The sequence below is a fragment of the Amphiura filiformis genome, chromosome 13 (assembly GCF_039555335.1).
Source record: "Amphiura filiformis chromosome 13, Afil_fr2py, whole genome shotgun sequence".
In the NCBI taxonomy this organism is placed as follows: Eukaryota; Metazoa; Echinodermata; class Ophiuroidea; order Amphilepidida; family Amphiuridae; genus Amphiura; species Amphiura filiformis.
Window position 1 is genome coordinate 37856786 of NC_092640.1, and position 12968 is coordinate 37869753.

The following is a 12968-nucleotide window of genomic DNA, read 5'->3' on the forward strand; positions in this document are numbered from 1 at the left end:
ATTTTCCAGCTTAGTGAAGTGATCGAAATCGGGCAAACTAGAGTATTTGCACCAAGCAGGAAATGGTCTCAACCAAAAGATGACCAAACATTCTATAACTCAGAAAGCAATTTTTTTTAAACTTACAGAGCAAATAACCATGAACATTACAAGTTTTGTGTCAAATAACATGGAAGTAAAAGTTTTATCAATTGTTGACTGTTCAATTTAACTGTTTAAATTTAAGCCCTAGAATAAAATATCCAAACAGGATCAATCAAGGCGTATGTAAAGCTGAGATGTTTATATGTAATGTGTGTGGTACATTGTATGCTGGTACATACACTGAATAGTGTTATTTGTACATAGATGGGTTATTTGGGGGTTATTTGTACATAGATTGAGTTATTTGATCATTACACCAGTTGTTGAGGAATTGTTATCAAAAAAAAAAATGACATTTAGATGAACAATACCATTTTATATATGGCGGACAAACTGTAGCACGAGTTACCGTAGTACGAGTTACCATGTTTTTGCCAGTCAATGTAAAACTATGAGGGGCACAACTTTTTAAGGTATACCAAAACAAACCTTATTATAGCAATTACTTATCATATAATCAATAAGGCTTTAGTGTTTTTTGTTTTAGCACACCATCAAAATAAAAATGAGTGATTTTTAAGCATGTCCTCTGCTCAGTAGCACGAGTTACCGATTTTACAGCTGTCCCATACATACAAAAGTTGATATCCTGAATTAGCAATACTATGAGGATCTAGCCTTGAATGTTGGGTATTAAAATACAAAAATACAGATTCCAATCAAATCAATTTAAAAGCTGGAGCACAAAGTATGTAAAAGGACGCCATAAAGTGTAGCACGAGTTACCGTGGAATTGCCCATATATAGAAAAGTGTGCACACACACATATGAACAGAGAAAGTGAATCTAACCTGTGAAATAGATCTTGGAATAACTCCTCTGTGTTTGTAATTCTCTGTAGTACCAGTCATTGTGAAGGTTTTACCTGCACCAGTCTGCCCATAGCACAGAAGTGTACCTAATGAAAAAATGTAGTAAAATAATGAAGGTTAATTCAGCATATTCAACAATGAAATTCATGTTATTCACTAACAATCTCAAAAGATGTATCGCCAGGGCCGTGACACTCCTATTCAATGCCTGCATAAAAAATTGAAATCACTTTTTAGCCTAAAATTAATGCATGTAAGTGCAGATGGCAATACCCTTGTATGGCTTCAATAGTGAACTGACCCGCATTTAGCCATTATTGAAGCCTTCCCAACCGGCACTAAATTTGGTTGAACGTACTGAATATTTCAATATTTGGAAAAGAACCCTTAAAATGTCTATTTTGTGCTTGCAATATGAGCATTAAAAAAAATGACATTAATACCACCCTAGTGACAATGCTGCTGACCAGTAAAAAACGATACAACAGTGTCTGACAGACTAACAGGGGAAAGAAAAACGGGGCAAATGTTACACACTATGGCGTGGGTGATAGTAAAACACACAAAAGATACAAAAGCTATAATCTGTTGCAAGGTGCCTTTTATGTGTTAACCATTGTGTATCCTGGCACAATGTCAAGCGTATTCATAGGACCTTGTGGAAAATAATATATTCTGGATGGTTAGCAGTATGCTTAATTTGTAAAAGGAATTCTGCAAAAAATTATATAATCTGACATTTTGAAAACACACAACTTTTGTTTTTCTAGTGATAGTACAAGGTTTAGTTACAAATTTGTTTTAATGCACTGACCATTGTATCCTTCCATAAGTTGAGTGACCATGTCCGAGGCTACTTCAGAGTACATCTGGTCTTGGCTGGCATTGTGTAAAATCCCATCCATCTTAAATGACCAGTCCAGTAGCTGGTTGTTGACGACCGTTCTCTTGGCATCTTTGCCCTTGGCATGAATGTCAATGGTCTGAAAACAGACAGACAAAACACAGATGTGAATTAGACAAATTGGAGGGGGGATCTTTTTAAAAATTAAAGTGGATAGTCACATGATGTATGTGAGATTCAGGTACAGTATCATTTTCAAGTTCTTGGGTTTAGCTATAGGTTGCAAATACCAAATCTCAAAAAATCAGGTGTGAATTGTAAAATGTACTATAAATATAGACAAATCCAATTTCACGCATTCCTACTCCTCAATGGCAGCCATACCCGCGACAGGGACTCAGCTATCTCACCTAAAATGTATCTTAAGGGGTATTTTAAACTGCATTCTATCACCCGTGTTACACGTAAACAAAAGAATGATGACAGTTTACAACACAAAAGAATCTAACATCAAATTTTAAGCGGGTTTAATCCACCCAATTGGGCACTCACAACACCTGTTTGGTGCATGAGGGGAACCAATTATGGCCGACCAAATCCTGACCATGACTTGGCTCGTTGGATTCGTCTATAGTCTAAAAACAGGCTGAAAATAAATACAAGTGCAGAAAATGTAGGAAATCAGGCAATTACCTGAAAACTGGCATCCCTGTATATTGTAAAATTTGTGTGCATTTACTATGGCTCCGACATATACACAATTACGTATAATTTGCGACACAAATCACAGTTTTGGGTTCCAATTGCATTTTTTATGTGGGAATAATTAAATCTTTAAAAAAATGCTCTTTTACTTATTCATTTTTTCAGATTTTGTCAAGGACTTGGAGAGTTCCTGGACCCAGAGACAAATGCTAGGATCAAAACATATGTTTGTATAAACAAAGTTTTCAACAGCCTGCAAAATTTTGCAGCAAAGAGCTTCCCAATTCACCCCTTTTTGTCCCCTACTGTGGAGGAAGGTTTCTGGAAAACCATGCAAAACCAAAAGATTTCTGGGCAAGTGGACATATTCCCCCTGGAAGCTTGCCAACCACATAAAAGTCTTATTTTTGAGCACAAGTTTTGAAACCTTTTTGAAAATTTAATAACGTAAGATGCTGCCAGAGAGAGAACATTTAATGACAAAATACATGTAGCACTCATTTCCTCTGATGCATGCTGTAAAAGAAAGAAACCTACCTTATTGTCATCCTGGAACTCAATAAGATCGTGGGCAAAGTTGTCTGTTGGTCGAGTGCGTACAAACACATGCACCTTACTCTTTTTACTCATGTTTGTTGAAAATAGGTAGCTGGTAACTATCTGTGAATTAGAATGACAAAATATAATGTGAAAAACTTATCATAAACAAATCTCATTATCCCCCTTCATTATGAGAAATCTCAAAATCGATGCATCAAATTTTAAAACAGAAATACATGTAGGCTACTCATCAACAGATGTATGGTAGTGATAAACATTTTGATATGCAAAAAGACCTTTTCAGCTGATCAGAAATTTTGAAAATAAGGAAAATTATTATGTGTGGTAAACAAAAACATATTCCCCTTACTTGACACGGCATATTAAATGCGTTGTCAACTGTGTCGTCAAATACACATTCAAATCACCAGAAATTGATTGGTTGAATATGTTTTGATTGCTGGTTTTGGGCATGATCATTACTCATTTTTCCAAAAAGTCCACCAGAAAAGGTCTATTATAAAGTACCCAAATAAATGTTGAGTCAGAAATAGTTCCATAATAAAATGGTTTAATTTTGAAACCATTAAAAAAATGATTGCTGCATTGATTTTAACTTTCACTTGTTGATGAAAAATTCTTTTACAAAATCCAAATACCCTGTATATACCGGTACTTACTTCTAACCACCTTTCGAAGCCCCTCTCCCTCCCTGGGAATATTTCCAAAGAGGTAACATATTTGAAAATGCTATACACATGCACTTACTTACAGTCAGTCTACTCTGAAGTCCAAAGTACCGAAGCGGACGCACACATTGTGCCGACTTTGAAGTCAAGCATACCTCGGCAGATATGCAGCACTGCGAACTGTTTACGCGCTGTATACGCGCGCATTGTCACTTCAGAGCGGACAAACTGTAGAACTTCTACTTCTTACCACCTGTTTTAAAAGCCCTCTCCCTCCCTGGGAACACCCCAAAGAGATTAATGTATTTGAGAGCTTTACCCCAGGGCTTTACACACTTACTTCTGGCTCCAATTGTTGAGGAGAGGGGGGCATTGAGCCGTAGTCATCCTCAATCTGGAACTCATCATCAGACTCATCTGCACTGTTCACACTCGGCTTATTCTCACTCGCTCTCTTTGGTGGCATGATGAATAATCTAGATCTATAAAACACTTATCACATCAAACTCGCATTCGCTCTACCACACGTACATGTTTCACACAATAACTCACACAGACATTACTAACAAGTACCGTAACATAACACTAACATCATCATCACTTACGATATTTATAGTCTTCGTAGGCCTAATCCAGTTATCCCATATCATAAACCATAACCCCGTATTCGCAAGTAGGCTATGCGCACCGTGTACGCAGATGGGCTAACGACGGTGCGATTTTCTGCTAGATATGTGGACGCGTTGGTTGGCATAGCCCGTAAACAAACAGCCGCTATATACAGGCATGAGACTGCACTTTCCTAAAAAAAACTGAAAAAACTGAAAATGCGCGTGAAATTGGGCAAAAAGTACCAAAAACAGGCTGAAATTAAATAAAGTTGTGAAATTTTGACAATAAAAAAAACTGAATTCAGTTTTAAACTGAAAATTCTCATGCCTGTATATATTTGCCCGAAAAACTTTTTTTACTGATTTTGGAGCCAATTCTTGACCGTTTTCATTCAATTCAAGTCCAGTCCATTTCCTGTATATTCCTCGATCTCCCGTATGAATTTGGTGACATTTGGATCGAAACTGACAAAGCCTTTAGATCTTCATTCATACCGTACACGTACAACATACAACATTAGCCAAATTACAGCAAGACTAGATGGCCTCCGCTAGTTGAGTAAACGGGAGCGATTCCTAAAGCGGGAAGAATCACTGAACAGATTTCTTTCTTTCTTTATTATTTTTGCTTTCTTCCTCCCGTACCCTTATGATATTTATAGTCTTCGTAGGCCTAATCCCGTTATCCCATCCCATATACCATAAACCAAAACCCGGCGATCCTGACTTTTAGACCACTCGCGCTATAAAGAGCTCAAATATTACTATTTCATCAAGTTTAATATTCTAACAAGCATAAACTGAAAGTTTCATCTAAGGAGTCAAGCTTTAAACTATTAAAAACAAAAATATCCAACAAGCTAAAAACTATTTTTTTACCTGTTTTTTAACAAGCTAAAACCAATTTTTGAAAAGAAGCCTAAAACATCAATTTTTTCATCGTAAAAATTATCTAAAAAATCTTTAAAAATAGGCCTACAGTGACCTAACTAATATTACTAATCTTGAAAATGCATGATACGCTAGCGCAAATTACCATCAAAACGAGCGTACATCAAGCGCTTGTGCTACGCGAAAACTTCGGAGTTGGCATCACCGGTTTTGTTACCAGCTCTTTTACGTCAAAAATAGCTGTAAAATGTGAATTTTGGAACAAAATAAAGCTTGTTCGATGGAATAAAAGACCGTATGTTTGTACAGTCGAAAACATGTTTAACATGAAAAGATGTTTAACGAAAGTTTAATATGATAAATTTGCAATTTTTACCTTAGGCTTATATAGCTCGGGTGGTCTAAAAGTCAGGATCGCCCAAAACCCTGTACGCAAGTTGGCTATGCGCACCCGTGCGTGCGAGTCAAGTGGCGGGCGGCGTGTACATGTACACAGACGTGCACGACAGCGCGCTAATCTTTCTGCTAGATACATGTACGTGGACACCAGAGTCTTAGCCAGAAATTAGAAACCACCCGTCCAATTTTAGCAATCTACACCAAAATTTGACCCTCAAATATAAAACAACTTGTCTATACGCATGGAAGGGTCACTGGGTTCAAATATATCCTGATTTGGAGTTTACATGTCACTTTGAATTAGTCCCAAGTTCATATACCCTTAAAATCATCTGTTTTAGAGCTATCACATCTGTAAAATCCATTAAATATACCCGTCTAAAATTAGATTAGCCCGTCTTAAAGACGGACAGACGTATGGCTGGCTAAGACCTTGGTGGACACGTTGGTTGGCATAGCCCGTAAAAGCGTAAACAAATGGCCGCTATATATTTGCACGAAAAACTCACTTTTTTCAACCAAATAAAGTCCAGTCCATTTCCCGTATATTCCTCGATTTCCCGTATAAATTTTGGCGACATTTGGATCCAAACTGACGGAGCCTTTTGATCTTCATACATGCACACATACATACTAACACCCATACAACATTCGCCTATTTATAGTAAGATAGTCATGTCTAAAAAATATTTAAAAAGAAAATCCCGATCGACCGACCGACCCAATTCTGTAAAAGATGTGGAGGACAAGCAAACAATCTTTTTTTGGAGGGGGGGGGGGACTTATTGTTCACTGTATCATGTATGGAGAGCCTCTTCTGTTTTATCTTGTAATGGTAGTATTTCTCATAGTAGTGCTCTTAATTATTGCACAGCCCCTTAAGGTCCGTTCATACTACCACCGCAGTTGCGATGCGTTGCTTTGCGATGCCGATATATCGATTACTTGGCGATCTTTTCCTTTAGACCGCCCTCGCTATATACATTTGTAGGGACAAAAATATTACTTTTGCATCAAGGTTTACCTTTGCATCAAGGTTAAACAGTTGCCAAATACTTTGGAGTGAAGGAGGGCAGGGCTTCGATAAATGAGGGAAATTATGGGGTAAAAAACAAGGTTAAAACAACTTTTTGAAAAGAAGTGAAAACAGTTATTCTGCTAGAAAGGTTTTGTCTCAAAAATATTCGGAAATGTAAAAACCATACCTTCATAAAATCAGCATCACTTCCGTCACATGAAAACATGATTAGATGAGTGGAAAATGGCAAAGACTTTGAAAGAGTTCGTGAAATGAGGGAATTTTCTCAGAAAAATACAGCATGTTTTTTGAGAAATTCGCCATCTTGAATCAATGCAGAATTGCGTCGCGCAGTAAAAACCGGTTAAACACGCTTGAAAATGGTCTAAAAGAAAAGATCGCCGATTACTTTTTGCCGCAACTCAACGCAACTTGTCCCATTTCCAAGTTAAAATGTATTTAACTTCATTGCGATATCGCAGTGCAGTAGTTTGCAGTAGGGGAGATTGGGGTTAGTTGAAACATTTTTCACAAAATCGTCTTTTTAACGCAAACCGATTACTTTCAAGAAACACTAACCATATCAGTATAAACATATACATACATGCTACAAATACAGCCTTAAACTTTATTGGACCTGCTTATGATTATTCATATAATCCAATTTGAAAATTTGAAAAAAGTGTTTCAACTAACCCCACCCCTGGGGTAAGTTGAAACATAGGGTGAGGTTAGTTGAAACACGGCTTGTAAAAATTTCAAAATAATTATTATTGTGTTGTTAGGGTTATACTTCCTTGAAGGCACCCTTTAACATACAATCAGTGTGAAAAATGAATAATTAAATATGTGGGAGTCTTGGTCAATACTTTGGACACAAGGTGACGAGTGTCACCATGGACCAAAATATGAGAAGCCTAAAATATTATAAAATGTACTTTCTGTGTGCATTTTTTGCTTGTATTATTGCTTTTTTTAACCATATTAAAGCAATATTGAAGAAATGGTAAACATGTTACAAATTTTTAAAAAGTCAAATTTTTAACCATATCTTTCTATGCGATTTTCCCGTTTCAACTAACCCCACCTCAAAAGTTTCAACTAACCCCGATGCCTATTTTTACATTTCAAAGTTCATTACACAAAATAAGAAATACAATAAAACTTTTATTTAACATTATTCTGGGACTTACTACTAGTGCTTATGATACTCAAAAAATAATCCCCTGAATCTTTAAACAACATGGAGATAACGCATCTTTTCTGAGGGGCATAAAAATTAGTCAGTAAGTCAAAAAACAGATATTAATTTCCCAAGCCAACACTGGTGGGGTATCAGTGCTGTTGCTAATTTGGTGGATGACCCTTACTAATACCTATTACTAGGTGCCAGTATTTTACCAAATTAATTTTTTGTGTCAGAAAAAAATACAATGTTTCAACTTACCCCGCGTTCCAACTAACCCCAATCTCCCCTACAGCAACGCACCGCATTGCAAAGCAATATGAACGGACCTTTAGGCTTAGCCTTAGTTGCAATGATTGAGGGTTCATACCACTAAATCCGCCTGTGAAGCAGTTTCCGGCAACAGTTTATCATGCCTAGCTATAGTCCCAACTTGTGCATAAAAATTGTGCAAAATCGGTACAATATTAACACTTTTAGTGTTGCAAATCGTGTTTTGCTAGAACTTGTGAATTCATGTGATCTCTAGTCTAATTTGAACAGAAAACGCGAAAATTTGAGTGATGTTTACGATGATGAGCGCATGAACACACAAGGTCAAAACGCAGTTAGCAGTCGGACATAATAAACACAGGAAAATCGGGCCTTTTTTTATAGCGCTATTTTTCTCAAAAAGTAGACCTAAAATAATAAAAATTTGGACTGGTGTCATTTTCAGATAATCATAATGTTAATGTTATGCAGAATTGTGTTCTGATTAAGATGATATCAAATATATATTTCAAAGTAAGACGTAACTCGACTTATGGCGATCTTTTCCTTTAGACCACCCTCGCTATATAGGGACTAAATTATTACTTTTGCATCAAGGTTTACTTTTGCATCAAGGTTAAACAGTTGCCAAACACTTTGAGGTCAAGGTTTAATGTATTGGAAGGAGGGCAGGACTTCGATAAATGAGGGAAATTATGGGGTAAAAAACAAGGTTAAAACAACTTTTTGAAAACAGCTATTCTGCAAAGAAGTTTTTGTCTCAAAGAACAATTTAAAAATGATCAGAAAAGCAAAAAACATACCTTCATACAATCAGCATCACTTCCGTCACATAAAAAGATGATTAGATGAGTGAAAAGTGGCAAAGAACGTGTGAAATAAGGGATTTTTTAAAAGAAAAATACATCGTGTTTATAGAGAAGTTCGCCATCTTGAATAAATACAAAATTGCGTCATGCAGTAAAATACTGTCAAACGCGCTTAAAATTGCTTGATACGCGAGCGTAAATCACCGTCAAAACGGGCGTACGTCAAGCGCTCGTGCTTTGCTCGTGTTTTGGAGTTTGCATCACCGGTTTTGTATTCAGCTCTTTTACGTCAAAAATTGCGATAAAGCTTGTTCGACGAAATAAAAGGTATGTTTGTATTCTGTCGGTCGGACATCCGGGCTATCTCTAGTCTCGGGCCCAAACTGCATGTGGCTCACGCTTTGTTGTGAACAACAGAAACCGGCTGTGAAGGAGGCTACATAGCGATGTTGCTGGAGTGGCATTCAATTTCGGAAAAAACGACACTCGACCATGGAATTTAATTTTAAGTTTGTCAGTTATATAAACGGTAAATCAAGTAAGTTTCTTTCACTCTGAAGACTTAGAGACGGTTCTTTGATTCCACTGACTATTTGCGATCGAAATTTACATAACACCAATGACAGAAATCATCAACAAAAATCGAATCAGTGACTTGTTTTCACTCGAACATCATCAACCGGAAGTGACGTGACACGGACCGACAGAATAGCTAAGAACATGTTTAACCTTGTTGTGAAAGTTTAATTTGGTAAATTGTAATTTTAACCTTATATAACTCGGGCGATCTTTTCGTTTAGACCACCCTCGCTATATAGGGACTAAATTATTACTTTTGCATCAAGGTTTACTTTTGCATCAAGGTTAAACAGTTGCCAAACACTTTGAAGTCAAGGTTTAATGTATTGGAAGGAGGGCAGGGCTTCGATTAATGAGGGAAATTATGGGGTAAAAAACAAGGTTAAAACAACTTTTTGAAAACAAGTGAAAACAGCTATTCTGCAAAGAAGTTTTTGTCTCGAAAAACAATTTAAAAATTATCGGAAAAACAAAAAACATACCTTCATACAATCAGCATCACTTCCGTCACATAAAAAGATGATCAGATGAGTGAAAAGTGGCAAAGAATGTGCAAAATGAGGGATTTTATTAAAGAAAAATACATCGTGTTTTTCGAGAAATTCGCCATCTTGAATAAATGCAAAATTGCGTCATGCAGTAAAATACTGTCAAACGCGCTTGAAATGCTTGATACGCGAGCGTAAATCACCGTCAAAAACGAAGCGTACATCAAGCGCTGCAGTTACGCTGTGAAAAGTTTTGGAGTTTGCATCACCGGTTTTGTATTCAGCTCTTTTACGTCAAAATTGCGATAAAACGTGGATTTTGGAACAAAATAAAGCTTGTTCGACGAAATAAAAGGTATGTTTGTATAGCTAAGAACATGTTTAACCTTGTCGCGAAAGTTTAATTTGGTAAATTTGTAATTTTAACCTTATATAACTCGGGTGGTCTAAAAGAAAAGATCGCCATAACGGCGGTTGGTCTAAAAGAAAAGATCGCCCGACTTATAGCCTAAAACGTGACCCCTATTTTGCACGTAAAGTCTATGGAAAGCTATTTTGTGGTATGTACCCTTGAAAGCCAACCATGCAAAGGTGTCGAATTCGTCTATCTGCAGCAGATTCACGCAGACATACCTTTTACCATCTTGACAAAAACTGTTTTATACTACTTCAGTTTTTTCAAATGAAAACATATATGTAAATAATATTCTTACCTATAAAATTAAACGTTAATTATGTACTTTGTACGTGAAATTGTGTTAGAATTCCCGCAGTAAATAAATAAACACGGAAATAACTTTACTCCAGTTTGTTGTTACGACCGGTTGTCAAGTTTTCTGCGCATGTGCAGAGCCAGATTAGCAGTCTAGTTTAGCCTGCCAGTCGTTTTGTGGGCCTGGACCGATTGACATACATGTAGCACCACAGAGGCCCGGCCCCCAACTCAACACAAAGTGGCAACCATGAGAGTTACCAAATCTTTCAAAGTATTCAAACGCCCTCTTTAGTCTTTTGCAATGATTTTTCATCAAATTTACCCCACTTTACATACACAATCGAGGACAAAATTTGGCCAAACACAACCTCTTTTTTGTTGTTTTCAATGACTAGAATTTCCAACACCCATTTTAAATGACTAGAATTTCAAATTTGCAATGACACTAAATATTGCCAAAAAATTACTAGATTTTCTCAAGTACCCTTTTTATCCAAATTTCGCGGACAGTGCAAATTAAATACCCCCAATGTTGCTGATTTCACAGTCAAATTTCGCGGACCGTCCAATACCCCCTACGGTATTTTGCCGATTTCGCGGTCCTTGCTATACTGGTAAAAAAAATTACCCCCTTTTCCGCGCTTTTTTGTAACTCTCATGGTTGCCAATTTTGGGTTGAGTTGGGGGAGGGGGGGCGGGCACTCTAAGAGAAAGACTTCAGTATACAGGGGGAGGGGGGAGCTCAACCCCTTTTTTTTAAGTCGGTATACCCACCATTGTTTAGGTGCGGCATATCAATTTGTTAGCGCTCTTTAACAAAATCATAGTAGTGAAAAGTGGGGGGATGAGGCTGTGGATCATGAAATGCCCTTTTAAGAGACCAGCTTTAAAATTAGATTAGATTAAATCCCTTTTATCCCAAGCTTCATTTCCTTGTATCATGTTTATTGATCATGTTTCATTTAAGCCCTATAAGAGCTAGCTGTGCAGGTCTCTACACGAAAAGGCTATAATAGGGCCAACATAGAGCTGGTCTCTCTCCCTTGCCATGCTTACAAAAGAAAAGTTTTGTCTTTTCAAAACTTTTAACCCATAATGTGCTGTGTTTAACATGTCTGGGTGAAAATAAATAATCAAATCTCTATTCTAGACCCTTAATATGCTTGAAGAAAGTGTAAAAATGATGCACGAAGTGGCTTCAATTGGACCTTCTTTTTACAAAATTTTCCAACTCCCCTGTGTTAACGTTAATGCACAGTGTGGTGTGTAGGCCTATGGATAAACAAATTCCCCTTTTCGCTTCTGCTTTGGACTCAACACTAAAAGCAATCATTTATACAATAATAATGAAAACTTATTCACGAATGGCTTCAATTTGGGCCTTCATTAAGTTCATTTAAAGGATCTGGAATGAGCGTTTATTGAGCGTTTCGACAGTATTTTTTGTGCCCCATGATGAGAGCACATCAGATATGTGTACATCCATATCAAAACGCGGATGCACTTGTCGGCTGCTACATGTGTCTCATTTCACATAATACTTCGGAATAAATACCAGGCTCATCTCAATTGGGGGTCACTTCCAATAATCACCACGTCACATGGATAAAGAATGTTCTCTGTCCCTAAACCATGTGACTTGGGGATGATATGAAGTGACCTCCACTTGAGATGAGTCTGGTATTTATTCCTATAGTTATTAGGCCTATGTGAAATGAGACACCGTAGCAGCCGACAAGTGCATTGATATGGATGTACACATATCGAATCGCCCCTGTAGAAAATGTTCGTTGGCATTACTCAGTAAAGGTCCGTTCATAGTAGCCTACTACCACCGCATTTGCGATGCGGTGCCTTGCCACACTGCAAACTACTGCATTGCGATATCGCAATGAAGTTAAATACATTTTACTCGGAAATGCAACAAGTTGCGTTGAGTTGCGGCAAAAAGTGATCGATATATCGGCATCGCAAAGCAACGCATCGCAAATGTGGTGGTAGTATGAACGGACCTTAAGTTGATGTAAGTCGTTGCGTCAACTTTCCGAGTAATGCCAACGCGTACAATTTTGATTAACGCTGACTCGATATCATTTTGTTGGTCGCACTCATTTGCACTTACTTTATTGAGTTGTTACAACTCAGAAAATGAAACTAGCCTATATAGGTTAGCATAATTTTCTAGAGGTGTGCTATAGTATACAAAATTTTGCACTGATTACAAAAATAAATATTTGAATACTGCTAATTGTGCAGAAAATGATC

The 12968-nt window shown here is 37.2% G+C and overlaps 1 protein-coding gene across 1 annotated transcript in view; it reads right to left on the minus strand.

Annotated features, from left to right (window-relative positions):
- The window catches only part of LOC140168302 (kinesin-like protein KIF9), a 59566-nt gene extending 48732 nt beyond the window's left edge, over positions 1–10834 (minus strand). Inside the window, exons 1-4 of the mRNA XM_072191656.1 lie at positions 10702–10834; positions 3043–3165; positions 1771–1939; positions 936–1042 (exon numbers count right to left, since the gene is read on the minus strand). Of these exons, the coding sequence (XP_072047757.1) occupies positions 936–1042; positions 1771–1939; positions 3043–3135 (369 nt within the window). The 5' untranslated portion in view covers positions 3136–3165; positions 10702–10834. The remainder of the gene's footprint in view (positions 1–935; positions 1043–1770; positions 1940–3042; positions 3166–10701) is intronic.
- Positions 10835–12968: the final 2134 nt, after the last annotated feature.